The following is a 27,869-nucleotide window of genomic DNA, read 5'->3' on the forward strand; positions in this document are numbered from 1 at the left end:
ATGAACGATACGGACTCTGGAAGCAAGTGCTAAGGTGTGTTTGCTGTATGGATATGGCCATACAGAGAGCAGAACCACATTCCCAAGGTTTAATTTAATTTACTTTTTAATTTGATTTTTTAAAATAGCAATAGCTATTCAGCTGGTTTTGGCTTGTAATGTCGTCCTGAGCGTGGGTGAAAGTGAAATTGCATGGTGGGACGCATGTGCGGATGCATGCCGGGTCATTTTGCTTTGTTTCAGAAAGAAGGAAAAGTTAAGCATTTGTTTACCACTTGAGACTTGCACTAACCTTTTCCCAAAGTAAACAGCAACTGGAAATCTTTTCACTTTTATTTGCATAATACATAAGAGTTTAAATGCAGTGGTACCTCTACATAAGAACTTAATTCGTTCCGTGACCAGGTTCTTATGTAGAAACGTTCTTAAGTAGAAGCAATTTTTCCCATAGGTATCAATGTAAAAGCAAATAATGCATGCAAACCCATTAGGAAAGAAATAAAAGCTTGGAATTTGGGTGGGAGGAGGAGGAGGAAGAAGAGGAGGAGGACAGTTGCTGCCGAAGGAAGAAGGTGAGGTGAAGGGAATCAAAAAAATCCAAAACTTTAAGGCTTTTTTTTAAAAAAAGAAGGACTCTGAGGCTGTGAGGAGGAGCACGCCCCTCCCATACACCCGGCGCGAGGCTGCCTCCCATACACTGCGCCAGAGAGAAACCCAGGGAGAATGGCAGGAAACTGGCCGGGCCTTTGTGCTGCTCTCAAATTTCCTGGGAAATTTTTCCAGGCTTGAGTAGAAAATGGTTTTTAAGTAGAGGCAAAAAAATCTTGAACACCCAGTTCTTATCTACAAACGTTCTTAAGTAGAGGCGTTCTTAGGTAGAGGTACCACTGTATTAGGAAAAGGATGGAGAAGATGTGCGTGTGTCCTACACATCTTTAATATCAACTTTGTAATGTGTATACAGTGATACCTCATCTTACAAACGCCTCGTCATACAAACTTTTCGAGATACAAACCCGGGGTTTAAGATTTTTTTGCCTCTTCTTAAAAACTATTTTCACCTTACAAACCCACCGCCGCCGCTGGGATGCCCCACCTCCAGACTTCCGTTGCCAGCGAAGCACCCGTTTTTGCGCTGCTGGGATTACCCTGAGGCTCCCCTCCATGGGAAACCCCACCTCCGGACTTCCGTTGCCAGCGAAGCACTTGTCCTTGCGATGCTGGGATTCCCCTGCTTTGATTCCCCTGCAGCATCGCAAAAACACAGAAGTCCGGAGGTGGGGTTTCCCATGGAGGGGAACCTCAGGCGAATCCCAGCAACACAAAAACCGGCACTTTTGCTGGCAAAAGGGGTGAATTTTGGGCTTGCGGCATTAATCGCTTTTCCATTGATTCCTATGGGAAACATTGTTTCGTCTTACAAACTTTTCACCTGGCTCAACTGCTAATTCTCTGTCTTACAAGGCAGAGGCTGCCAGATCGAATCCCAGTAGGGAAGGGTGTTGTGTCTAGACCAGTGTTTTCCAACCTTGGCAACTTGAAGAGATCTGGACTTCAACTCCCAGAATTCCGCAGCCAGCATTTGCTGGCTGGGGAATTCTGGGAGTTGAAGTCCAAATATCTTCAAGTTGCCAAGGTTGGGAAACACTGGTCTAGATCAGGGGTCTCCAACCTTAACAACTTTAAGACTTGTGGACTTCAACTCCCAGAATTCCTGGCTGAGGAATTCTGGGAGTTGAAGTCCACAAGTCTTAAAGTTGCCAAGGTTGGAGCCCCTGGTCTAGATTCTGTGAAACTGGAGCGGGAGGAGAGGGGAAAGTCCTGCAGGATCAGGAACTTAGCTCATTCTAAAACCACTAAGGTTTTTACCTGCAAAGCTTTTGTCACTGTTAAGCCTTCAAATCGCTCATGTGGAGTATGGGGGGACTTTCTGCCACGGTAGCCGTCTCCTGTTCCTCCAGCTGCCTGAAAAAAGCACAAACTTGTGAAAGATCTGGTTTTGTCCTTCGCCAGTGAAAAGTTTTTCTTTCTGTCAGACGGGATGACGCAGAACATTTGCCGGCTCCTGTGCTCACCATGGACAGACGAAGGATGTCTTTGCATTCTGACTCAGTCAGGACTCTATCAAAGACGACCCTCTGGGTACCATTGAGTTGGTGAGAATCCATGGTGATAGTGATGTCCTCAAAAGGTAGCGGCTCTGGAAAAAATAAGGAGGGCAGAAGTGTATATAGAGATGCCATCAAATATTACCATTCATCTTTGAGTACAAAAGAAATAGACCTCAACCTATGACCACAATTGAGCCAAAAATTGTTTTTGATAAGTGAAACATTTGTTAAGAGAGTTTTGCTCCATTTTACAACCTTTTGCGCCACAATTGTTAAGTGAATCACTGTGGTTGCTAAGTTAGTAACACCCTTGTTATGCGAATCTAGCTCCCCCATTAACTTTGCTTGTCGGAAGGCTGCAAAAGGTGATCACAAAGAAACATAGAATATTGAGGGCAGAAAAAGACCTCATGGTCCATCTAGTCTGCCCTTATACTATTTCCTGTATTTTAGGATGGGTATATGTTTATCCCAGGCATGTTTAAATTCAGTTACTGTGGATTTACCAACCACGTTTGCTGGAAGTTTGTTCCAAGCATCTACTACTCTTTCAGTAAAATAATATTTTCTCACATTGCTTCTGATCTTTCCAAGTAACCTCAGATTGTGTCCCCTTGTTCTTGTGTTCACTTTCTTATTAAAAACACTTCCCTCCTGAACCTTATTTAACCCTTTAACATATTTAAATGTTTTGATCATATCCCCCCTTTTCCTTCTGTCCTCCAGACTATACAGATTGAGTTCATTAAGTCTTTCCTGATACGTTTTATGCTTAAGACCTTCCACCATTCTTGTAGCCCGTCTTTGGACCCGTTCAATTTTGTCAATATCTTTTTGTAGGTGAGGTCTCCAGAACTGGACACAGTATTCCAAATGTGGTCTCACCAGCACTCTATATAAGGGGATCACAATCTCCTTCTTCCTGCTTGTTATACCTCTAGCTATGCAGCCAAACATTCTACAGGACCCCGGGATATTACAATCATCATAAATATGAGACAATTGCCAAGACACTGAATTTTGATGAGGTGACCATGGGGGATGCTGCAACAGTCATAAAGTGTGAAAAATTGTTATGTCACTTTTTTCAGTGCTGTTGTCACTAAACGAACTGTTGTAAGTTATGGACTATCTGTATGCTCTAATTTGCCACGTCTGAACACACGCGTACATTTTATAAGTTATAATTGGTATCTGCAAAAGGAACCTTGAAAGACTCCGTGCCAATAAACAATCCTCATTTGCAGATTATTCTTTGGAAACTGATACCAAAAATCTACCGCTAAGCTGTCATTATCCATCAATTTCAGAATTCAGATGCCAGGTTACTGAAATGGTCTGGCACAAAGCTTATAACTGTGTTACTGACTCAACTGTTATCACAGGTACCTTGATATGTATGGTCTTATTATTATACTGGGGGTTTATTTTTCGTGATGAATTATTTTACTAAAATGAATCAAAATATCAACAAGAATTGACAATTGCTTGTACTGTAATGCACAATCACTTTTAGAGGGCAAAAAAACCATACGCAAAGGCCTGGTTCACATGAAAGTCCCTATATTCCTTTTAGTTGCTTTGCAACTAAATTCTGCTTCATGTGATGATTTTTTACAATGAGGAGCGGTAAAAAGATCAAAGTAGCATTTCTTCATTTCCATTTAGCGAAATAAAGGAAGAGTTTTCTTCTCAAGGTAGGTACTCATGAATAACAACTCTTTTGAGAAGAAGCATCTCCTGGGTCAAAAGGGATGGATCATTCCTGGATTTTCCTCTCTTTTGGACGATAGGGACATTTGGTTGCTTCCAATTCCGTTACAATTTCTCTTTCATTTCATGCTGCTATGATAATTTTATCACCAAGAACTTGTGCCGCTAGCTTTCGGTTAATGCAAATGTTGACTGCCAATTACTATGACATATGCTTGGACCTGGAGGGGCACAGAGCCCAGCTTGGGGGGGGGGGGGGCTCAGCCTGAAACAGCTCCCACCTCACTACTTCCCTTTTTTGCCGCCATCTTTCCCTCCCTGCTCCCAGTCACCCTTTATTATTATTATTATACTGTATTATTCATTTAAAATGTTGTCTCTTCAAGGCTCAATGGAAAATAAGAAGTAATATCTGAATTAAATTAAAAACAGATATCCATTTAATAGAATTAGCAGTAGCTACTACCCAGGGCCACTTAGCAACTATTGAACTTTCAAAACAGTTAGATTTTACTTCTTAAAAATCAATGTAAAATCATAGCTGCTACAGTGTCATTAGTGATATAATTCCAAAGTCCTGGAAAAACAGAGGTAAAGCACTTATTGTCCTTCACTCATGCACCATTTACAGTCATAAATCAAGGACTACCTGTACCCAAATAAAGAATCCATCTCTATCTGCCTGTCTTTCTTCTGCCCTTGTCTATCTGCCTTTTTTGCCTGTCACACACACGCAAAAACACACACAGCACACACCAACAACCACACATGACCCGAAGTGGCGCACAGGTGGAGTGCAGTACTGCAGGCCACTGAAGCTGACTGTAGATCTGTAGGTCAGTGGTTCAAATCTCATCACCGGCTCAAGGTTGACTCAGCCTTCCATCCTTCCGAGGTGGGTAAAATGAGGACCCGGATTGTGGGGGAAATAGGCTGGTTCTGTTAAAAAGTGCTATTGCTAACATGTGGTAAGCCACCCTGAGTCTAAGGAGAAGGGTGGCATAAAAATAAAATAAATAAAATAAATATATAAATAAATATAAATAGCTGACCAATGAATTTTTTGAAGAGATACAATTTAGGAATCACTGTACTTATTTAAACAGAAATACAGTGGTACCTCATCTTACGAACGCCTCTTCTAACGAACTTTTCAAGATACGAACCTGGTGTTTAAGATTTTTTTGCCTCTTCTTCTGAACTATTTTCACCTTACGAACCCAAGCCGCTGCAGCTGGGATGAAGGGGTTTCTTTTTTCCCCCTTTTTTGAAGAAAGAAAAGGGAGGGGCGGCTTGGAGGGGGAAAGACTTTGCATTAACAAAAGTAGGAGAACAGCCTGCTTGCAGGCACTGAAAGAGTCTTTTGAAGAAAGAAAAGGGAGGGGCGGCTTGGAGGGGGAAAGACTGCATTAACCAAAGTAGGAGAACAGTGTGCTTGCAGGCACTGAAAGAGTCTTTTGAAGAAAGAAAAGGGGTGTGTGACAGGGAGGGGCGGTTTGGAGGGGGAAAGACTGCATTAACAAAAGTAGGAGAACAGCGTGCTTGCAGGCACTGAAAGAGTGTCTTTTGAAGAAAGAAAAGGGAGGGGCGGCTTGGAGGGAGAAAGACTTTGCAGAGAACAGGGTGCTTGCAGAGGCACTGAAAGGGTGTCTTTTGAAGAAAGAAAAGGGAGGGGCGCCCCCCCTTGCCTTTCTTCCCACTCACCCTTTAGCCTAGCCTTGCTTCTTCCACCCGCCCCCTTTAGCTGCTCCTCCCTGCCCTCTGTTTGCCTCCCTTCTAAAGTTTGGGATTTTCCTGAAGGATTTGCACACATTATTTGCTTTTACATTGATTCCTATGGGAAACATTGTTTCGTCTTACGAACTTTTCACTTTACGAACCTCCTCCTGGAACTAATTAAGTTTGTATCATGAGGTACCACTGTATAAGGCATCTTATCATAGGTGTGACCCAGTGATATCCGTACATTGTGACCAGGCAAGGGTTCCTCGTCTCTGGTGCTACCAGTGTCCTCCCAGAGACCGGGGCGGGCACGTCTGGCAGGCCCGCGTCGACGTGAGATTCGGCTTCTGTGCAAACGCCAGAAGCAAAATCTCATGCAAAGACGCTCAGGCAAGCAAGATTTTGCTGATTTTCAGCTATTTCTTTGCTTCCGCAAAGAAAGAAAGAACTTTCACATGTGCGAAAGCAAAGCAATTGCTGAAAATCGGCAAAGTCTCTCGCGCATGGGTGTTATTGTGCAAGATTTTGCTTCTGGCACGTGTCGGTGACGCGGAGATGCATACCCATCTCCATTTCCGCTACCACACTATAGTGTGGCCCGTATCAGGTGCAACCCACTATTGACTGTGACCCAGTGATATCTGGCTGTTGTCCACTTTCAAAGTTATTTTCTCCCCTCTCTTTCCCCAAACCAATATTTCCAAATACAGTGGTACCTCTACTTAAGAACTTAATTCGTTCCGTGACCAGGTTCTTAAGTAGAAACGTTCTTAAGTAGAAGCAATTTTTCCCATAGGAATCAATGTAAAAGCAAATAATGTGTGCAAACCCATTAGGAAAGAAATAAAAGCTCGGAATTTCGGTGGGAGGAGGAGGAAGAACAGTAGGAGGAGGACATTCGCTGCCGAAGGAAGAAGGTGAGGTGAGGGGAATCAAAAAAATCCAAAACTTTAAGACTTAAAAAAAAAAAGAGGCGTCGAGGAGGAGCACGCCCCTCCCATATACCCAGCGCGAGGCTGCCTCCCACACACTGCGCCAGAGAGAGAAACCAGGGGGAATTGCAGGAAACTGGCTTAAAAAAGAAAAGAGGGACTCTGAGGCGGCGAGGAGCACACACCTCCCATACACCTGGCGCAAGGCTGCCTCCCATACATTGGCTGCTGCTGCTACCTGCTGCCTCTCCCTTCCCATGCTGAAGGGCTCCCCTGTCCTCTCACTTGTTCACTTTGTAGCTGGCGCCTTTCCTTCGCTGTGGTGACTCCTCGGCTGCCCAGAGCGAAGGGAACATTTCTTTTCTCTGGGCGCTGGCAGAGGTTTATTCCCTCTCCAAGCGCCCAGGGAAAGGAAAATGCTTTGTTCACTCTGGACTGCCAAAGCCTCCTTAAGCGCCACCGAAAGGCTCCTCTGGCAGCCAGAAATGCCCAAGATGGCCGGGATTAAAGGGGAAATGGCAGGAAACTCGCCGAGCCTTCGTGCCGCTCTCAAATTTCCTGGGAAATTTTTCCCGGCTTAGGTTCTTATGTAGAAAATGATTCTTAAGAAGAAGCAAAAAGATCGGTTCTTATCTAGAAAAGTTCTTAAGTAGAGGTGTTCTTAAGTAGAGGTACCACTGTATGGTGAATTAAAGCACCTGCAATGCTTAATCAGCATGATGGAAGTTCTATGTTAACGTATCTGAAGGGTAATAAGATTTGAACTAGGATTCACTGGCTGACATCCAAACTGAGGACAGTCCTCTGTGGAGAAGATGCTGTGGCCATAGGCCATTAATGCCCAAGAGGTGCTCTGAATACATCTTCTGTGCTGAGATAAGTTCTACAGCTTTACTATCCCTTTGGGTCCCTGTGGCAACTAATAAACTGGAATCCCAAACAATCCCACGCTTCAGCAGGTGAACTTCAGTACTGGGAAGGAGACTTATTCCATCTCATTTTTAGGAGAAACTGTGGAGTCATCCTGCTGGAGTCTCCCTCTTCTCTCTTTATGGTAAGAAGAAGAATCATGATAATCTTTCTTCCCATTCATCAATTCTTTGTCTGGTACTCACCGTTTTGATCCTGTGGTTGCATATGTGAGGCCTTCAAGCTTCGCTTCTCCTGATCTTCTCTTGGGGTTAATAAACAAATATAGAAAAGGCCATAACTACAGGGCAGGAGACTGCCTCCTCAATTCAATAGCTCAGCAATAAATCAAATATGTTATAATTTCTATCCCGTTACGTTTAAGGACTCTTTAATCTTTCCGAACAGAGCTGAATCATTTGCCTTTCATTAAGATGTCCTAGAATTGCATCCATATATTATGTTTCTGTTCAGAAACTTACTTGCGCTTCTCCTTCATGCTTTCAGGGATCAGTTCCTCGGGAGTCCATAAATCCTAAAGAAACACATCCAGGACTTAGCACTACAAAATTAGGTTTATTGGCCCATTTTATTTTTTCACAGGACACCTCACCACAGCAGGCACACGTGTCCTATTTTCTGGCTATTCCACACAGTAGAAATATTTGTGAAAGTTCAGCAGACTGGGAAAAAAAATCATATGTCCTGTTTCCTGCAGTTCGACAAGCAGTCTAATCCTTCCCACACAATCAGTAACAGCTTTTTAGAAACAGTTCCATCTCTAGTTAGCACTTTTACTGTGGTAACACACCACCTTTGGAACATTTTTTCTATACATACTTGACCGGCATTAAATGCTATCATTTTAAAGACCTCTATTTGACATATGTTTTCAAATTCTATGCACTGCTTTACGTTTCCTTTGGTATATCATTAACATTCTTCTGATTTATTTTAGTCTGGTGTTGTTTTAGAATTCTGTTGGGCTGTAAGACGTGGTGGCTCAGTAGCTAAAGACACTGAGCTTGTCGATTAGAAAGGTCAGCAGTTCGGCAGTTCAAATCCCTAGCGTGGGGGTTTGAATTGCCTGCAGAAGGGACCAACTTTGGTGGGAGAAAGTAACAGCATTCTGTGCATTTTTGGCGTTTAGTCATGCCGAATGACCATGGAGAGGTCTTTGGACAGCGCTGACTCTTTGGCTATGAAATAGAGATGAGCACTGCCCCCTAGAGTCGGGAATGATTAGCACAGTGATGGCAAATCTATGGCACAAAAGCCACAGGTGGCATGCGGAGCCATATCTGAGGACATGTGAAGGGTTGCTCTATGTCAGCTCCAGCGTGCATTCTCGCTCTGCCCAGTTGATTTTCGGCCTTCTTTTTGGTCAGTTTCGCTTTCCCCAGGCTTCAGGAAAACCACCTGAAGCCTGAGAATGCCAAAAAATGGCCCAACAGGCAAATCGGAAGTTCAGAAACGAAACAGAAATGGAGCTTGTCACGGAACGTAAAGTCTGTTAGAACCTTAACTCCGGGGGTCGATGGACAGAAGCCCCAATCATTTCTTTAAACAAGATATTTATTCAAAAACAGAGATAAAACAAATAAAGGACTGTCTCGAGGGACAGGAGAACATATGCTTCTTACATCCTGGAGATTCCTGGAGGTTAAGAAGGAAGAAGAAGCAGGAAAAGGAAGTGACACGAGAGGAGGATCCAATAAGGCAGTGTTTCCCAACCTTGGCAACTTGAAGATATTTGGACTTCAACTCCCAGAATTCCCCAGCCAGCGAATGCTGGCTGGGGAATTCTGGGAGTTGAAGTCCAGATACTTTCAAGTTGCCAAGGTTGGGAAACACTGCAATAAGGCACACTAGTTAACTGTTTCATTACTGAATGTTTCTGACGGGCTGTCATTATACAGCGAGACAGAGCTGCCCTACTACGTACCTTCAGATAGTTGCAACCAGGCCTCACACACCTAGGCCCATTTCTTCTGCAACCGGCAAAGCTTTCCTGAAGGCCTCTCCAGCCGACAGCATTGTTCCAGATCAATCCAGAGCTCTGTTATTGGCTACAGAGGCCTTCAGGAAAGGCCTTTAGGAAAGGCCTCTGCAGCTGTTAACAGATCTCCAGATTGATTCGGAGCTCTGTTATCTTCTACAGAGGCCTTCAGGAAAGCTTTGCCAGCTGCTGAAGAAATGGGCTGAGTTTTGTGAGGCCTGGTTGCAACAATCTGAAAGTAAGCAGTAGGACTGCTCCACTTCCGTTTCGTTTCCAAACTTTCAGTTGGCCCATTGAGCCATTTTTCGGCTTCCCTAGGCTTCGGGTGGTTTTCCTGAAGCCTGGGGAGAGTGAAAAACTGATCAATGGGCCTATTGGGCCAACTCCCAGAGGCTACAGTGAGGCCTGTACACAGGTCTAGGAGGGCAAGGGGTGTTGTGTGTATGCATGGGGAGGGGGGGGGGCGCAGCACAGGGATTGTGTACATGCAGGTGGGAAGGGCATTGCATTATGGATGTGGACACACACATGTACACTATTGTGCGGGTGCGCACACTTTTGGCACCCAAATCAAGAAAGGTTTGCCATCACTGGATTAGCACATATGTGCAAGGGGAACCTTTACCTTTAAGGTAGGATATCTAGGATGTTATGTTTCTTACATATTGCCCTGACAGTCTTAGATGACATTGGCTGAAAAAGGTTTATAATAAATGAATATACTGATGCCCTTAAACCACAACTTCTTTCAATTCATTTCAGGCATCAGAAAAGGAGGACAGAAAGAGGATCCTATGTACTATTTTATCAAGCAGTATTTGATAGATGACATCAATGAATAGCTTTGTTGCAAGGAGGCCACGGTGAACCTAGCTTTGAAGAAAGACAAACACTTACTGGATCCTTAAAAGTTTCATCCAGGTGTTGTACTGCATAATAGATCAGCTTCTTTTCCATAAAGGATCTTTGCACATAATGGCGGATGTTCTGTGGATTGAAAGCAGATGTTACAACATAGTAATATAAAATAATGTACAGAAATCATAAATGATTTGAGTGTTTCTTGTTCAAGAAAACAAGACACCAAAAACACACAGCCATCTCTGCTGCAGGCAATCAACCTTCAGGCCAAACTAGATATTATAGTCAATATGAGCTTCATATTTCTGTCTTGTGGTCACAATCATGGCAGAGACAGGGATTAATGCCATCCATGCTGCAACCATCCTTGAAATTTTATTTATTTATTTATTTATTTTGTCCAATACATAATACACATTGAAGAGAATAGATATGTAATAATACTGTATAAATAAAGAAAAGAACAGAAGATATAAAAGTATAGGTGAACATATTTGAAAGGAAGAAAAGATAAATGAAATAGGGAGAGACAATTGGACAGGGGATGGTGCACTTATGCACGCCCCTTACTGACCTCTAAGGAACCTGGAGAGGTCAATTGTGGATAGTCTAAGGGAAAAATGTTGGGGGTTAGGGGTTGACACTACTGAGTCAGGTAATGAGTTCCACGCTTCGACAACTTGGTTGCTGAAGTCATATTTTTTACAGTCAAGTTTGGAGCGGTTAATATTAAGTTTGAATCTGTTGCGTGCTCTTGTATTGTTGTGATTGAAGTGAAGTAGTCATTGACAGGTAGAACATTGCAGCATATGATCTTGTGGGCAATACTTAGATCGTGTTTTAGGCGACGTAGTTCTAGGCTTTCTAGAACTAGGATTGATAGTCTGCTTTCGTGGGGTATTCTGTTACTTGCCCCCGAAAGGAAACTGCTAGTCAACAGCAACTTGGGGCAAACAGCAATGGTAGAACTTCTAAAGGACAAAAGAGAAAAATTATCCACAACTTTCATCTTAGACTTCTGAAAATGTCTAAACTAAATACCCTAAACTAACATCCGGTTTTGCAACTCGGAGAACCAAAGAGGTGGGCTGCAATAGATTGAAACAAGTAAGAACTCACTTTTTTCCCAAGCAAAAGAAGCTGCTTGCCAACTAAACAAATCTTAGTTGATTTAAGGTCATGAAGTGGTGTGAGCATCAGAAAAAGAAAGGGACAGCAAGGGCACGCAGATTCCTTGCCAAAGGGATTATGGATAATGGGCTAAGGATGAGCTGGAAACAATTTAATCTAGTGGCCATCCTTCTTTTTGCTTCACCCATTCATTTCTTGGGGAATATCTAAATTTCTTGCCATTCACTCTGAGGAACCTATTACAGCCCCAGATCAATATTTAAGAGAAGACAATATTATAATACATTAAATATTATATATTCTGTATAACAGGACTTAAAGTAATAATGTAAAGGATGATCTTTGCAAACTACGACTGTGGTTAAAAATTCAGCAACCTTATTGGAAATAACTAAATGTTATTTAGTTAACATTTGGGGTAGAATGATCAGTCAACGAAGCGGTGGAAGTGATGTGCCGGTGCCTGGAGGCTGTTGGGGCCTGGATGGGTGTCAACAGACTCAAGCTCAACCCGGATAAGACGGAGTGGCTGTGGGTTTTGCCTCCCAAGGACAATCCCACCTGTCCGTCCATTACCCTGGGGGGGGAATTATTGACCCCCTCAGAGAGGGTCCGCAACTTGGGCGTCCTCCTCGATCCACAGCTCACATTAGAAAACCATCTCTCAGCTGTGGCGAGGGGGGCGTTTGCCCAGGTTCGCCTGGTGCACCAGTTGCGGCCCTATCTGGACCGGGACTCATTGCTCACAGTCACTCATGCCCTCATCACCTCGAGGTTCGACTACTGTAATGCTCTCTACATGGGGCTACCTTTGAAAAGTGTTCGGAAACTTCAGATCGTGCAGAATGCAGCTGCGAGAGCAGTCATGGGCTTACCCAGGTATGCCCATATTTCACCATCACTCCGCAGTCTGCATTGGCTGCCGATCAGTTTCCGGTCACAATTCAAAGTGTTGGTTATGACCTTTAAAGCCCTTCATGGCATCGGACCAGAATATCTCCAAGACCGCCTTCTGCCGCACGAATCCCAGCGACCGATTAGGTCCCACAGAGTGGGCCTCCTCCGGGTCCCGTCAACTAAACAATGTCGGTTGGCGGGCCCCAGGGGGAGAGCCTTCTCTGTGGCGGCACCGACTCTCTGGAACCAACTCCCCCCGGAGATCAGAACTGCCCCTACTCTTCCTGCCTTCCGTAAACTTCTCAAAACCCACCTTTGCCGTCAGGCATGGGGAAACTAAACATCTCCCCTTGGGCACGTTGAATTTATACATGGTATGCTTGTGTGTGTGTATGTTAGTATAGGGGTTTTTTAAACTTAATATTTTAATTAATTGGATTATGTATTGGATTGTTTTTTCACTTGTTGTGAGCCGCCCCGAGTCTTCGGAGAGGGGCGGCATACAAATCCAAATAAATGAAATGAAAATGAAATGATCAGCTCCTGCTCAGAGAAGCAATTAAGATTTCTAACAATAAGTGTAATGCATTCTATTGTTAATTTATTTCAAAGTGTAGCAGTCGCCTTGAGAAGGGCGGCATAGAAATCTAATAAATAAACAAACATGGAACAGATTCAACTTCTATATCTACCGATAAATATACCAGTGTGATTTTCATAGAGAATATTGATCTATCTACCCGTTTTTGCTCTTATAGGCAATTTGGCAATTTGTAAACTAATGCTGGAAATGAAACAAAATAAAAGAAAGGATCCAGGGGTATAGCTTTAAAAATTCGTATTGGATAGCTTTCAACCTACAAGCATCCTTATAAATACATCTACTGAACCCAGTACTTTAGCCTTGAATGTGGTTGTTACTATGCTGAGAGGAATATTTAATAATTGCAAAGGATGCTTTGGGAGCTCATATGTAAAGGTCCTTTGCTTGATTGATCTGGCAAATACATGATTGAAAGTGGATGCATAGGTATTTAGAAGTCATGATTTGTTCAATACTGTAGGTCTGTCATTAATCATCCACTTAATTGCGTGCTTGAAACACTGGAGAATATTAAAGCCTTTCTTTTAAAGTAATTGGTCTCAAAGTATTTCTAATGGCAGTGATGGTGAACCTATGGCATGGGTACCACAGGTGGCACGCGGAGCCATATCTGCTGGCACAAGAGCCGTTGTCCTAGCTCAGCTCCAACATGCATATGTGTGCTGGCCATCTGATTTTTGGCTTGCAGAGAGGTTCTGAAAGGACATTTTTGGCTTCCAGAGAGCCTTTGGGGGGATAGGGGACAGCATTTTTACCCTCCCCTGGCTCCAGGGAAGCCTTTGGAGCCTGCGGAGGGAGAAACATGAGCCTACTGGGCCCACCATAAGTTGGGAAACAGGCCATTTCCGGCCTCCAGAGGGCCTCTGGGGGGCGGGGGAAGCTATTTTCGCCCTCCCCAGGCATTGAATTATGGGTGTGGGCACTCACGTGTGCACACTCTTTCAGCACCCGAGGAAAAAGGTTCACCATCACTGCCCTATGGTAATAGGAAGATAATGCTTTAAGGCAAGGGTCCCCAAACTTGGCCACTTTAAGACTTGTGGACTTCAACTCCCAGAATTCTCAAGCCAGCATAGCTGGCTGGAGAATTCTGGGAGTTGAAGTCCACAAGTCTTAAAGTGGCCAAGTTTGAAGACCTCTGCTTTAAGGCATCTACATAAACCCACTTGGATTATGAAAGAATAGCTTTATTATTGGCACAGAGTGGTTGGGTACAAAGCAATGAGTAAGAGTTGGTAGATAACATTCTAATCATATTATTGTTTCACTTATATATTAATACATGTTTTATAGAAAAGACTACTTCTACTATTACTACTAGATGGATTCATAGTTGAGTGACTGCATCCAGTGAAAACGTATTAGTGGCTTGCTTCAATTTATAGAAGAAAATAGGTAGAGGAGTGCCACAGGGTCCAGTCCTGTCGTATTCAATTTTATGAGAGACTTGAATAAGTAATTGACGGGACACTTACAACGTGCAGAGATGGAAAGGATCATTAATATTTTAGATGAAAGAGTGAAGATGTTAATAGATCTAGACAGCTTAAAGCAGCGGTCACCAAATGGTGGTCCATGGTGGTTGATAAGCACAAAGATAAAGTGACCAGATTTTCACATTGGTAAAGAGGGACACCATTGATGGGGTGGTGGTGGTGATGATGGTTCTTGATTAAAAATTTGGACTACATGGAGAAAAAAAATCTTTCTTTTTTTTCCTCTCTCTCTCTTCCTCCCTGTTTCTGTTTCTCTCTTACTCCCTCCCTCCCCCTCTTTCTTTCTCTCTCTCCGTCCCTCTTTCTTTCTCTTCCTTCCTCTCTTTTCTCTCTCTTTCTCTCTCTTTCTTTCTCTCTCCCTCCTTCCCTCCCTCTCTCTTTCTCTCTCTCTCTTCCTGTCTCTTTCTATTTCTCTATTTCTCTCTCTCCCCCCACTCTCTTCCTTTCTCTTTCTCCCTTCCTCTCCTTTTTCTCTCTCTCTCACTCTTCCTCCCTCCCTTTCTCTCAATTTCTTTCTTTCTTTCTCTTCCTTCCTTCCTTCCTCTTTTCTCTCTCTTTCTCTCTTTTTCTTCCTCCCTCTCTTTCTTTCTCTCTCCCTCCTTCCCTTCCTCTCTCTCTCTTTCTCTCTCTCTCTCTTCCTGTCTCTTTCTATTTCTCTCTTTCTCTCTCTCCCCCCACTCTCTCTTTCTTTCTCTTTCTCCCTTCCTCTCCTTTTTCTCTCTCGCTCACTCTTCCTCCCTCCCTTTCTCTCGATTTCTTTCTTTCTTTCTCTTTCTTCCTTCCTCTTTTTTATTTTTCTCTCTTGCTTCCTCCCTCTCTTTCTTTTTCTTTCTCCCTCCTTCCCTCCCTCTCCCTCTTTCTCTCTCTGTTTCTCTTCCTCCCTCCCCCCCCCGTTTTTTCAGCAAGCCAGGGCTCAGCAACGGGGCTAAATGGAGAGTCCCTTTGAAGATCGTGCCCTGGTCGTGGGGGGGGGAGGGGAGAAGAGGAGGGGGAAGAAGGGGCTCAGAAGTGCCCCTCTCTCTCCCTCCTTCCCTCCTTCTCACTCTCACTCTTTCTCTCTCTTTCTCTTCCTCCCTCCCTCCCCCATTTTTTCAGCAAGCCAGTAAAGAGTTGAGTAGGATCCACTCAACTCTTTATTTTTTTCAAAGTGAATACCAACAAAGGGGCTAAATGGGGCAAAGGGGCTAAATGGAGAATCCCTTTGAAGATCATGTCATGGCCGAGGGGTGGGGGCGGAGGAAGAAGAGGAGGGAGGGAAGGAGAAGGGGCTCAGGAGCTGAGGTGCCTGGCCTTTTGCATCGAAGGAGCTGGCCAGAAGGACTCACACAGGAGGCGAAAGAAGAGGAGAGTTTCCCAAGCTGCCGAGACTTGTCAAACGCCCGGCTGCTTCGGCTTTCTCCTACGGGCTGCCAGGTCCACCTTCCTCTTGAGGGAGGGGCCCGGCTCAGCTGGACTTGGAGGCTCCCACCCGGGTGTTATCCAGCAGGTGGTCTAGGCCGGTGGGGTTGGCTTGATGGGAGGCTAACCGGTCTGGAGCCGCTGATGACTGCGGCGATGACTGCGGCAATGACTGTCGCGCCAACTACTTGATCTTTTAAAAAAGCAGGACATTTTTCAAACACCCTGGGACGTGGGACAAATTATCAAAAAGCGTGACTGTCCTGCCAAAAACGTGACGTCTGGTCACCTTACCCATAGATGAAGCCCTTGGAAAATTGTTTGCAACCCATGGGTTGCCAGACCTCTTAGCCTGGGATAATGGGCCCCAGTTCACTGCAGCATCCTTTGTGATGGTCTTGGTGGACCTAAGAATCTGCTATGCGCTGGTGGTTCCTTTCCATCCAGCGGGGAATGGCTTGCTGAAAGAAAGGTCTGATCAGCTAAGGAAGCATTAAGTAAAATGGGCGTGAGGATTGCCAGCCAAAGATAGATAAATACCTGATGGTTCAGCATGCAACACCATGCCCACTAACCAACGTCAGCCTGGCAGAACTGTTAATGGGCTGCAGAATCAGAACCATGCTACACCACTAGCACCCTGATCATGTCCCAAAAAAACTATTAGAATCCGTCAGAGAGCTGAGGGAGTTCACAATGGGAACTGGGATCTGCACAAGGAATCATGCAAGCAACCCCTTGTGGTTACCGGGGATAATAGTAAGAATAACAGGGCCATGCTTGTACGAAGTCGAGTTAGAGGATGGCAAAGTGTGGAAGCGGCACCTAAACCAGCTATGAGAGTGGAAATAACACTCCAATGTGGCAACCACAAGACTGGGTACAAACTAGAAGCCTTACCAATTTGATGCCAGCAGGCAGCAGCCCAACTTCACACAGGCCTCTCACCAAAAATGAGAAGGAACCCGACGAGTGAGTGAAAGACTTACCAGCAGATTCTGACCATAGTCTGACAAGAGCCCAGCCAACCGGAGTAGCGATGGGGTCCCCATTGAAACCAGAAGCTAAGAAGGCCCAGCCTTATTCCAAAAGCATATTAAGAAGATCTGGGCTAGTTTGGCAGCACCCTGCCTACCTAGCTGACTACACATGTGCTCACTAGGTGGGAAGGAATGCTATGTCTTCAGTTTTCCCTCAGGTCCGACCATAACAGGGCGCTACACTTATTCCTGTTTGACAGCTAGTATAAAAAGAGCTGTCAAATAGGGTCTCAGCTTTTGCCGTTAGCTGAGAGAATGCGCTTGTTAGCCACTGCATTTGGCAACCTGTTAGCCACAACCTTTAAAAATAAACTGTTAGCCCTATGCCTGTCATTGGAAGCCAAAAATACCCTCCCAGAGCTGCTATGTGAGCCAAGAATCAGCTGGCTGGCACACATAAGCACGTTGGAGCTGAGCTAGGGCAATGGCTTGCATGCCAGCGAATAGGGCTCTGCATGGCACCCATGCCATAGGTTTACCGTCACTGGGCTAGTAGCAATCCTGCAAGCCTGAAAGGTAAACTATTTTACTTTTACTCCCTTTTATAATCTTCTGAGTCAACAGCCTCCAGCAGTAGTACGAAGGCCTCGTTTTGGGCCTGGAAGGCCTCCTGGGCCACTCCGGAGGTCAAAAGTGGTTGCCCCATTTTTGCTAGTAGAGGCACTGTAAGCCAATCCTTTGCTACTTCCAGACTGGCCCCGGGGGCTAGATCTAAGCACCTCGCAGGCCTGATTTGGCCTGTGGGCCTTGAGTTTAACACGGCTGTTCTAGTGGAACCTCCAAGGCCGCTTCCAACTCTATGATTCTATCACTGAAACCTTATTAATTTGTCAAAACTGAGAACTGATTTCAGATAAGAGAAGTGCTGCTGGCTACCTCTCTGGCTGGAATAGCTATTTCTTTTCCCAGATCTGCTTGGTACTCTTTCAGCCTCTCCAGCATTTTTTCATCTGAGGGATAGAACAGCAGGAAGGTAGCTGCACATTCAGCAGCAACAGTCCGATTTCCAACTAAAAGAAAGAAAATGAACTTCATTTCATCATCACGTTTTTTCGGTCTGCCATTCTGGCAAAACTTCATGAACTTCTCAGCTGTTCATTCCCTGCTTACCTCTGTCATAGGCAAATTGCAATAAATCAAAATGAGATGGGATGAAATCTTCGGTGGAAGACACCCTGCCTGGCTTGGTGGCAATACCAAGGACGCACTCTTGCCTGCATTTCAAGACCTGGACATAATGAGCTGGAAAGCAGAGAGAAACACAAGAGGCTTTGGCGTCTCAACTACAGAAACAGTGGAACAAGTATTGCTAAGAATCCTACATTTTCAGTGTTTCTTATTTCCCCATTCAAGCAATGCATGTTAAATTTAATTTTAAGTACAGTGTTCCCTCGATTTTCGCGGGTTCGAACTTCGTGAAATGTCTATACCACGGTTTTTCAAAAATATTAATTAAAAAAATACTTTGCGGGGTTTTTCCCTATACCACGGTTTTTCCCGCCCGATGACGTCATATGTCATGGCCAAACATTCGTCTGCCTTTAATAAATATTTTTTAAAATAAACTTTAATAAATAAACATGGTGAGTAATAATCTAAATGGTTGCTAAGGGAATGGAAAATTGCAATTTAGGGGTTTAAAGTGTTAAGGGAAGGCTTGTGATACTGTTCATAGCCAAAAATAGTGTATTTATTTCCGCATCTCTACTTCGCGGAAATTCGACTTTCGCGGGCGGTCTCGGAATGCATCCCCCGCGAAAATCAAGGGAACACTGTAGTTTGAATGTGATATTTTATTTCAAAATCTAATACATTGGCTTATCTACATTGTTTTGGCTTGTGTCACAACTTGTGCAGCATTGATTGCCTGTGCAAGTTAAGTGCAGAATACTATGTTGTTTATTATTATTTTTTTAAAAAGACTTCGGTAAGCAGAGATTGGAAAAAGTGGTCTCAATTTTAGTGGGCCAAGGGAGGCATCAAGACCATGTCATGCAAAATAGAAAAATATAATAGAGTATGGATCAGAAATTGGAGACTGAAAAGATCCCCAAAGAAACATATTCAGTGCCTGATTTACTGTATTTTTCAGAATATAAGACACACGGTCCCCCCCCAAAAAAGGCTGAAAATTTGGGTGTGTCTTAAAATTCCAATGTAGCCACGCCCATCTTCTGTCCCCTACCCTTCGGCCTCCGCGTGTCCTCTTCCTGGCTGCAGAGATTGCCATTGACAATGGCTTAAGTTTTTGGGTTCTGTGTGTTGTGTTTTCAGCCTCCAAATGCTCGACGTGCGGTGCCCAAAATGGCTACACAGAAGAGCTGTTGCCTTCTCTTACCCCTTCCGTCCTTTGCCTGCTTTAGTCACTGGAGCTCAGCTGTGCTTTTGAAGCTGTTTTTCCTAACTGCTGTTCCCTCTGACAATCAGCTGTGCTTTAAAAGCACAGACTCAATTGGACCCAACCTCAAAACCAGCAAGTGAGCTAATGTGCTGAAGCTGACCAGGCTAAGTACTAGCCAGATGAATACTTGGTAGGCAGAATTACACCCAGCCACCCTGTCTATTTTCCTCCCCAAAAACTAAGGTGAATCTTACATTCCGGTGTGTCTTATACTCTGAAAAATACAGTAGTTAGCAGTTAGCTGGGTATCATTTTTCACTGCTAGCATTTACAACCATTTGTGCTGGGCTCTGAAATTGACTAATAACCCTCTTCTAATTTTCCCTAGGACAATGGAGACCTTTTTTGATTATTGTTATTGGTACAAATTAGAAAATCTTCCAAATTTACTGCATCTTATTCTGATACCTACTTTTTGATTTCCTTATCTCAAAATGCCTTTTAAAATCCTGGCAGCCTGGAGTCACACATTCATTTGGGTGCCTCCCAGTCCCTTCTCATTGGCCTCTTTTAAAACTGAGAGAATTTCTAATTTGTACGATTGTTCAGGAGTGCAACATTTGGAGGGTGGAGACTAGTAACGAAATTCAATTCAATTCAATTTCAATTTATTAGATTTGTATGCCGCCCCTCTCTGAAGACTCGAGGTGGCTCACAACAGTAATAAAAACAGTATAATAATGGGACAAATCTAATAATAAAATTATATAAAACCCCCAACAATTTAAAAACCATACAGCACATACATACCAAACATAAAATATAAGAAAGCCTGGGGGAGATGTCTTAGTTCTCCCATGCATAGTGATATAGGTGGGTCTTGAGTAACTTGCGAAAGACAAGGAGGGTGGGGTCCGTTCTAATCTCCGGGGGGAGTTGATTCCAGAGGGCCGGGGCCGCCACAGAGAAGGCTCTTCCCCTGGGGCCCGCCAAACAATATTGTTAGGTCGACGGGACCCGGAGTAGGCCAACTCTGTGGGACCTTATTGGCCGCTGGGATTCGTGCAGTAGAAGGCGGTTCCGGAGGTATCTGGCAGTCCTACAAACCCGATCAAGCAATCAATCCTTCCTGACATTTCTTAATTTTGGGGGGTGGGAGAGACTGGCACATTGAATATTGAGTAATAGACAGATGGTCATAGACATTCCCATAAATTTCAGCACAGACTCCCAATTTTTCAATATTTTTTTTTAAAGTAGCCAATAACTTAATCTTCTCCCAAATCTGATTCCAAATTTCAGAATTCTCCTCGCCCCTCTTTTTCTTTTATTTTGCAAAAGCTATTACAGCTATTGTGAGAACATGAAAAAATGGCAGTTGTTTTTCTTTACAGGGACACTTTTTCTAATCAGTTTTAATAAGTGAAGATCCATTGTTATCTTGTCCTGAATAAGTCATACCATTCAAACAATTTCTTCTAAAAGTAACTGTACAATCTCACTGATTAAGAGCTATACCTCACCTAACTGCTCCAAATTTGGAAAAAAACCCCAACACTTTACCATTTCAAACTTTCCCTTGTCATGCTCAAGTATTAAATAGAGGACAGGAATTCCCCAGAGAAGTATTTTGCATAATCTTGAATCTTAGAAACATATAAACATAGAAGATCGACGGCAGAAAAAGACCTCATGGTCCATCTAGTCTGCCCTTATACTATTTCCTGTATTTTATCTTAGGATGGATATATGTTTATCCCAGGCATGTTTAAATTCAGTTCCTGTGGATTTACCAACCAGGTCTGTTGGAAGTTTGTTCCAAGCATCTACTACTCTTTCAGTAAAATAATATTTTCTCATGTTGCTTCGGGTCTTTCCCCCAACTAACCTCAGATTGTACCCCCTTGTTCTTGTGTTCACTTTCCTATTAAAAACACTTCCCTCCTGAACCTTATTTAACCCTTTAACATATTTAAATGTTTTGATTATGCCCCCCCTTTCCCTTCTTTCATTCAGACTATACAGATTGGGTTCATTAAGTCTTTCCTGATAAGTTTTATGCTTAAGACCTTCCACCATTTTTGGAAGCTTTGTTCAGTAGTTCCAATGAAGCTTTGTTCAGTAGTTCCAATTCTCATTTCTCTGGTTATTCCTGAAAAGGAAGCCTCACAAGCAAAAGGCTGTATTGCTTTGCAAAATACCTTCAAAAGTATATTTTGCTCTATCTTTTGTCCAAATGACACATTCCTTTGAAGATCTGCAAATCTCTTTTTTAAAAAGATGTTTTTTCAGACAATGCATTATGGTTTTGCTAGCTCACACAATTCATCATACTTTTCTAAACCTTTCATGTTACCTGCAATGCTTTCATAGAGGCCAAGTTGTGTCTCTTCTTTATTGTACTCATCTTCTCGAGGACCTTCACAAAGAGCTCTGCAATTCTCCAGTGCCAGCAGCCCCTCTCTGAGCGATTCTTCCAGTTTTGCTGCTGCCTGCTGGTAGTCATCCATACCATAATAATGCATCCCAGCTTCATAAGCTACCTGCAGAGTCACAGAACCAAGCCACCTTTGTTAAAGTTCAAAGATTGCGCAGGAGGGGACTACTGAATCCAAAGAATATTACAATTGTCAAAATAATTCAAGCAATCCTCAACATACAACCAATCCTTTAGTGACCATTTGAAGTTACCATAGCAATGGAAAAAAATGACTTACAACTAATTCTTGCACTTATCACCTTTGCAGAATTCTCACACTCACGACAAGTGAGCACGCTGTGATGTTTTGCCCACTACTGTGATGCTTCGGCAGAGCGCATTATCTCCAAAAATTTTCAGATCATTTAAAAAAATATATTTTTGGATTTGCCTTATAAGCATTTGTATAATTTAAATCCTGCTTTACAAAAATAATTCAAAAATACATTTTAACAGTTTTTTAAAAGAGAAAAATTTGAAACAAAGAAAAACATAACTTCTAGGGCTCAATAACCATTCAATCTTAAAAAGCAGTTTGTTTTTTTAAAAACAGTTGTTAGATTTCTGCTAAATAATTGTTCCGGTTTGACGTCACGGCAAGAATGGTTGGACAATAGCGGGCTCTGCAGAGCCTGGTGAAATCCAGCTGGTATCCACTGCCAGGTAATCCTTTAGGGTCACATCCGTCTTGTAGTGGTGGTGAAGGAAGGAGAGGCGCTTCGCTGACCACGAAGGATCTGCAATTTCCTCATTAGGTCCAAAGCAAGCTATGCTGAACGGCAGCAGGAATGACAACCATTTTTGGCAGTCACAAAGCTGGGACAATCAGGACCACAAGATTTGTGCTGGAGTGGTTTACATAGGAAGTTTTATGCTGAAGTTTTGTTCTGAGAACTTGCAGAAGAAATATGAGGAAAACACAGGAGGACAATGTTTTCTTACCCCTTAGAAAGCAAGGACTAACAGCACAATTATTTATGAGAGTCGACATGTTCTTAGGTCTTTAGAATTGTAACTTACAATCTCTACACAGCAGCCCTTCTGACCTGTTCTATAGCATTCAGTTTTCCAAAAATATCTCACCCAATGTGGTTGAGCCTCCAGATCCCGAAAGCTTTCAGATTTCACCTCTGCCATGCGCCGGTATTTCTCCATATCCTCGCGCATTTGTAGGTGCTGTGGATTGGCTATGAAGTATGTATGAGCTGAAGAGACAGCTTCATCCAGTTTTTTTAACTGTTAAAAAGAGAAAATAAAATCCTTTTTGATTGAATGTAGACTACAAGGGAATTATCTCAGTCTGGGAGCAGGGAGTTTAAAAAGGAATTCAGCAATCCCTCTGGTTAGATCCATTTGCTCCTAGATAGTACTATTGACTAAAGTATCTGTGAAATAATATTTATTGTATTAAAATTATACAATAATTCACATGCTAATTGTTTAGCACACACACACACACAAACCCCCTCCCCAATACCCATAATATACCATCTACTTGATTTTTAAAATCCTTATTCTCTGTAGTGAATCTGCAGGAAACCTCATCCCATGTGCCTTGACAGCTATGTGCCATTAGGATTAAATTCACATGATTATCACTGATATGTACAGCAGGCAGTTTTATTTATTTTATTAGATTTATAAAGCCTAATCATCATAGCCCCTCCCACTTAGGGTGGAAACATTGTTCTTTCTAAAAAAAACTAGATGGAGAACTCTAAGAAAACAGGGGATTGGAACAAGGGGTCACCTCAAATTTGAAAATGGAGAGGAGTCTTCTTAGCTACTGATAAAAAAAAATAAACTCCCTACAAAAAGCACAACAACAATAACCACAATCAAATAAACAAAGTTGAGGACTATTATTCTGGAAATCAGGTTATTTCAATAGAAACAAGTAAACTCTAAACAGTGCTACATTTAGAATAATATTTTTACATTATACAGTATATGTTTAAGTTATTTTTCTCCTTTTTTTCTTCCTTTTAATTTGTCAAGAAAAACAACACTGACTATTGAAAGCCCTCTCAGTCTAAGATAGCGATGGATAATGGATGCCAACTGATCCTCCCCACCCCTCGGAAGGAAGAAAGTAGTCTAACAAGCTGGGCAAGACAAAATAAATAAATAATGGAGTAAACCCAAAGTGAAAAGAAATTCAAGATTTCACCCTGTAGGATCAGCTTTGCTAACATAGTCCCCAGTGAAAATTCCAACAGCAGGTCAACCTGAGACATTTTGCTGATTGAAGAATATAGTGTTTCTTCACAAATTAACATTCATTACACCAATGTTTCCCAACCTTGGCCACTTGAAGATATTTGGACTTCAACTCCCAGAATTCCCCAGCCAGCAAGCGCTGGCTGGAGAATTCTGGGAGTTGAAGTCCAAATATCTTCAAGTGGCCAAGGTTGGGAAACACTGCATTACACCACCCAGACGAAACAAAAAAAGCAGTATAAATGTAACAACAGCAGCAACAGCAATGCTAAATCATTTTATTGCTCACCCATTGGCTATCAAATTATTCTTCATTCCACACTGTGTATCTCACAAGCTCTGAATTAGGATCCTGTGAGATTAGTTCTTCTGTTTTGCAATGACCCATAAACTAGTGCTTTTTAAAAGATGGCCCAAGCCCAGCATTTGCAATCAATAGATGGATCAACATTTCATGCAAGACAGTAGTACAAAATAATTAAAATGTGATGCCAGGAATTAGTGCAAGTTTTATCAAAGGAACTCAATGACCGGACTATTGGTTTCAATGGGGGGGAAAAGAGAAAAGAAACAACCTACAGATGCAGTGAAAATAAAAATTGGGTGGGAGGGTTAAGATTAATATCCTGCAGTCTTCAACAGAGCTTACTGTATACCTAACAGATGACTTTAGTACTTTAGACCTGTCCCTCAGTCACAACCCATCTCAGAATGGAGTGGAATGGAATAGAATTCTTTATATTGGCCAAGTGTGATTGTCTTTGGTGCGTATGCTCTCAGTGTACATAAAAAGACAAGATATATTTGTCAAGAATCATGAGGTACAACACTTAATGATTGTCATAGGGTACAAATAAGCAATCAGGAAACAATCAATATTAATATAAATTGTAAGGATACAAGCAGCAAGTTACAGTCATAAGTGGGAGGAGATGGGTGATAGGAAAGATGAGAAAAACTAATAGTAATAGTAATACTGTACAGCCCTAGTGAATAGTTTAAATGTTAAGAATGCCTCAAAGAATAAATATATACTGCTCAAAAAATAAAGGGAACACTCAAATAACACATCCTAGATCTGAATGAATGAAATATTCTCGTTGAATATTTCATTTGCACAACTATTCCATTTGCAAAACTGCATGTGAAATTGACTGTCAATCAGTGTTGCTTTCTAAGTGAACAGCTTGATTTCGCAGAAGTTTGATTTACTTGGAGTTATATTCTGTTAAGTGTTCCCTTTATTTATTTATTTTTGAGCAGTGTACAATGTTAATGCAAAGAATATATTAAAACCTGATTGGATAATGGACTACAGTAGCTGAAATTCAAAGCCACGAGAGCATCTGCAGGGAAAACTTAAAAGCTTCCTGGAGTTTAGGAAGGTGTTTCGGTGTCTGCTAATACTTCGGTGAGGAATGGGCGGTCTTGGGGTGGGGGGGGTAACTGTTGCGCTGCTTTTCTCGCAGGCGTGGGAGAGGGGGGCCGAGGACGGGCAGCCACATCAGCAACTGCAGCGCCCAGACCTCCCCGCCCTCTCGGGCCGCTCACCTTGAAGAAGGCGACTTGCAAATAATTGTAGGGCTCCCTCTCTTCGAAGTCCTGCTGGATGACGCGGCTGGCTCGGTAGCGGGACAGCCGCCCGCCCAGCCTCCGTCCCAGGCATTCCTCCAGGCATTCCGCTCGCTGCAGCACCCGGTCGAAGAAACTCGCCTCCCACGGCTGGAAAGGCGACGGGCTCCCGAAGCAGGCTTCCCTCCGGCACCCGTCGCGGCACTTACGGCGCGCCTCCTGCAGCTGCGAGTAGCTGTGGAGGGAGCGCTGGAGCAGCTCGGAGGCCCGAGGCCAGTCCTGGGCGAAGTAAGCCTGCACCCCATCCGCGTAGAGCGAGTCGAAAGGGGCCACCGCCTGGCTCGAGCCCGAAGAGAAGCAGCCGCAGCTTCCAGCCAGGAGGAGGAGGGGGAAAGGGAACGACAGCATGGCCGAGGCGAGGAGAGGACGCCGGGAAAGCGGGATTATTCGAGGGAACGAAAGCCAGGAGGGAAGCTGCAAACGTAGCTGGGAGGAAGGCAGGGGGCGGGCGGGGAGAGAGAGAGAGAGATGCCTCGGCTGCTTTCCGCTCTTCTGCTTGGCTGGGATGGAAAGGGGGGCCTGCTGGAAGGAAGGGAAGAAGGCGGCGGAGACCCAAATTGGAGGAAAGAAAGAGACGGTCCCTCAGAGCCTCCCGAAGCGGAGGGGTTGGCGAAGGAGCGGGAGAGCCCCGGCCCTCTGGCCTCCAGTCATTGGGCGGGAGAGGAGGATCTCTCCTGAGGGAGGGAGGACAAAATGGACAGCCGTCTCCCAGCTCACAACACCACAGAGGCTCCGGCCTTTGAAGTACTATAGCTCCATAAATGCTCTGTTTCAATGGGAGTTCGCCTTTGCTTGCAGATAAAACGTATGCATGGTTTATTACTTGCATTAAAGTAATAAACTTTAATTTTATTAATTAAAAGTATATGTGTGTGTGTAACATATTTTTGCTGATAATGAAAAGGAAGGGAGACTACTAAAGATCTATTTTGAGCTCTTTTGCTCTAATACATAATCTATATACACATGCACATATACATACATATCTGTGTATGTATGTATGTATATATGTATGTATGGCTAGCTGATGAGAGCATAATAAGCTCAAAATAGATCTATACTAGTCTCCCTGTTCACTTATCAGGAAAAAAATATGTTGCATATAATTTATACACACACACACACACACTCCCAATTTAGGAATTGGGCAGAATAACAAATTTGAATGAATGAATAAACAAATAAATATTTTGCTATAGATGCTTTGGCTGTTGCCTATGTGAGCTGAAAGGGCCTTTAATTACCTTAATCCTCCCCTCCCCCGAACTTTGCATATAAAAGGCAATTCGACTGAAACAGGTGGCAGCACCTAGTTGACCCTAGCTGGAAGCTGAACAGGAGTGCAGGGAGAAAAACAATAATACACAAGCACACAAAACACAACTTTAGCAATAGAGTGATCAGTGCCTGGAATGCACTACCCGACTCTGTGATTTCTTTCCCAAACCCCAAAAGCTTTAAGCTTATAGACTGTTTACAGTCGACCTCACCCCATTCCTAAGAGGTCTGTAAGGGGTGTGCATAAGTGCACCATTTTGCCTACCATCCCTTGTCTTACTGTCATCCAAATTTACCTGTACCTAATTTGCTTTTATGTTTACACCAAGATACCTACTATCTTGTACATGTTTTTGACAAATAATTAATAAATAAATAAATAAATAAATTCCACTGCAGCAATGTGCATTTGACTTCTTTTCTTTTTTGCTTTACCATTTGCACACTTCTTAAAAACTCAGACCAGCTATGTTTGACTTATTTTTGTGTTTCTCTTAACCTTCCATATTCACTTCCATACTATATAACAGAGCAGACCTATGTAAGTTGCTCACTTGCTGCCCAGCCATCCTGCACTTCCTAAAGTTTGCTAATTCTTTTTATATTCTTTCAATCAGAAGCCTTCCATACACTATTCTGGGTATACAGTATGTAGAAAATGAACCCACCTGTAGTTTTTCCATTCATCCGCTTTGTATAGAGGAACAAGCTTGGTCTTCCTTCTGATATCACGCCAGATTGCCACAAGTTCAATTGGAGCTGAGTTTTATTTCAAGTTGTTTAATGCAAGCTAGGATTTCTTATGCAGAAGCTATCTTACAAGCCAGTACATTGTTGCCCTTATTCTGCCACCTAATATATACACACAGCTGTTGTCAGACACAGATACAACAATTGAGAATGAGTGAGTACTGAATGAATATGGACTGAGCATAGGGATGAGTGACCTGTAGAAGAGAGGCTGGTTGATATGCATTCATTGTGCAGAGAAAATGAAGAGGATTATATTGAAATAGTTATCTGAATGAAGAGTGCACCGGTCAAGAAAAAGGCGAATTACTAGAAAATCATGGTTGGATAGAGTTGGAAAATTAGACACGTGAACA

At 43.1% G+C, this 27,869-nt stretch overlaps 1 protein-coding gene across 1 annotated transcript in view; it reads right to left on the reverse strand.

The window, feature by feature from the left end:
- The window catches only part of P3H3 (prolyl 3-hydroxylase 3), a 41,307-nt gene extending 15,177 nt beyond the window's left edge, over nucleotides 1-26,130 (reverse strand). Inside the window, exons 1-10 of the mRNA XM_070742019.1 lie at nucleotides 25,405-26,130; nucleotides 22,717-22,869; nucleotides 21,511-21,697; nucleotides 17,924-18,055; nucleotides 17,690-17,823; nucleotides 10,284-10,373; nucleotides 7,870-7,922; nucleotides 7,594-7,652; nucleotides 2,076-2,200; nucleotides 1,870-1,965 (exon numbers count right to left, since the gene is read on the reverse strand). Coding sequence (XP_070598120.1) covers nucleotides 1,870-1,965; nucleotides 2,076-2,200; nucleotides 7,594-7,652; nucleotides 7,870-7,922; nucleotides 10,284-10,373; nucleotides 17,690-17,823; nucleotides 17,924-18,055; nucleotides 21,511-21,697; nucleotides 22,717-22,869; nucleotides 25,405-25,833 — 1,458 coding nt within the window. The 5' untranslated portion in view covers nucleotides 25,834-26,130. The remainder of the gene's footprint in view (nucleotides 1-1,869; nucleotides 1,966-2,075; nucleotides 2,201-7,593; nucleotides 7,653-7,869; nucleotides 7,923-10,283; nucleotides 10,374-17,689; nucleotides 17,824-17,923; nucleotides 18,056-21,510; nucleotides 21,698-22,716; nucleotides 22,870-25,404) is intronic.
- Nucleotides 26,131-27,869: the final 1,739 nt, after the last annotated feature.

This window comes from Erythrolamprus reginae, chromosome 2 (assembly GCF_031021105.1).
Source record: "Erythrolamprus reginae isolate rEryReg1 chromosome 2, rEryReg1.hap1, whole genome shotgun sequence".
In the NCBI taxonomy this organism is placed as follows: Eukaryota; Metazoa; Chordata; class Lepidosauria; order Squamata; family Dipsadidae; genus Erythrolamprus; species Erythrolamprus reginae.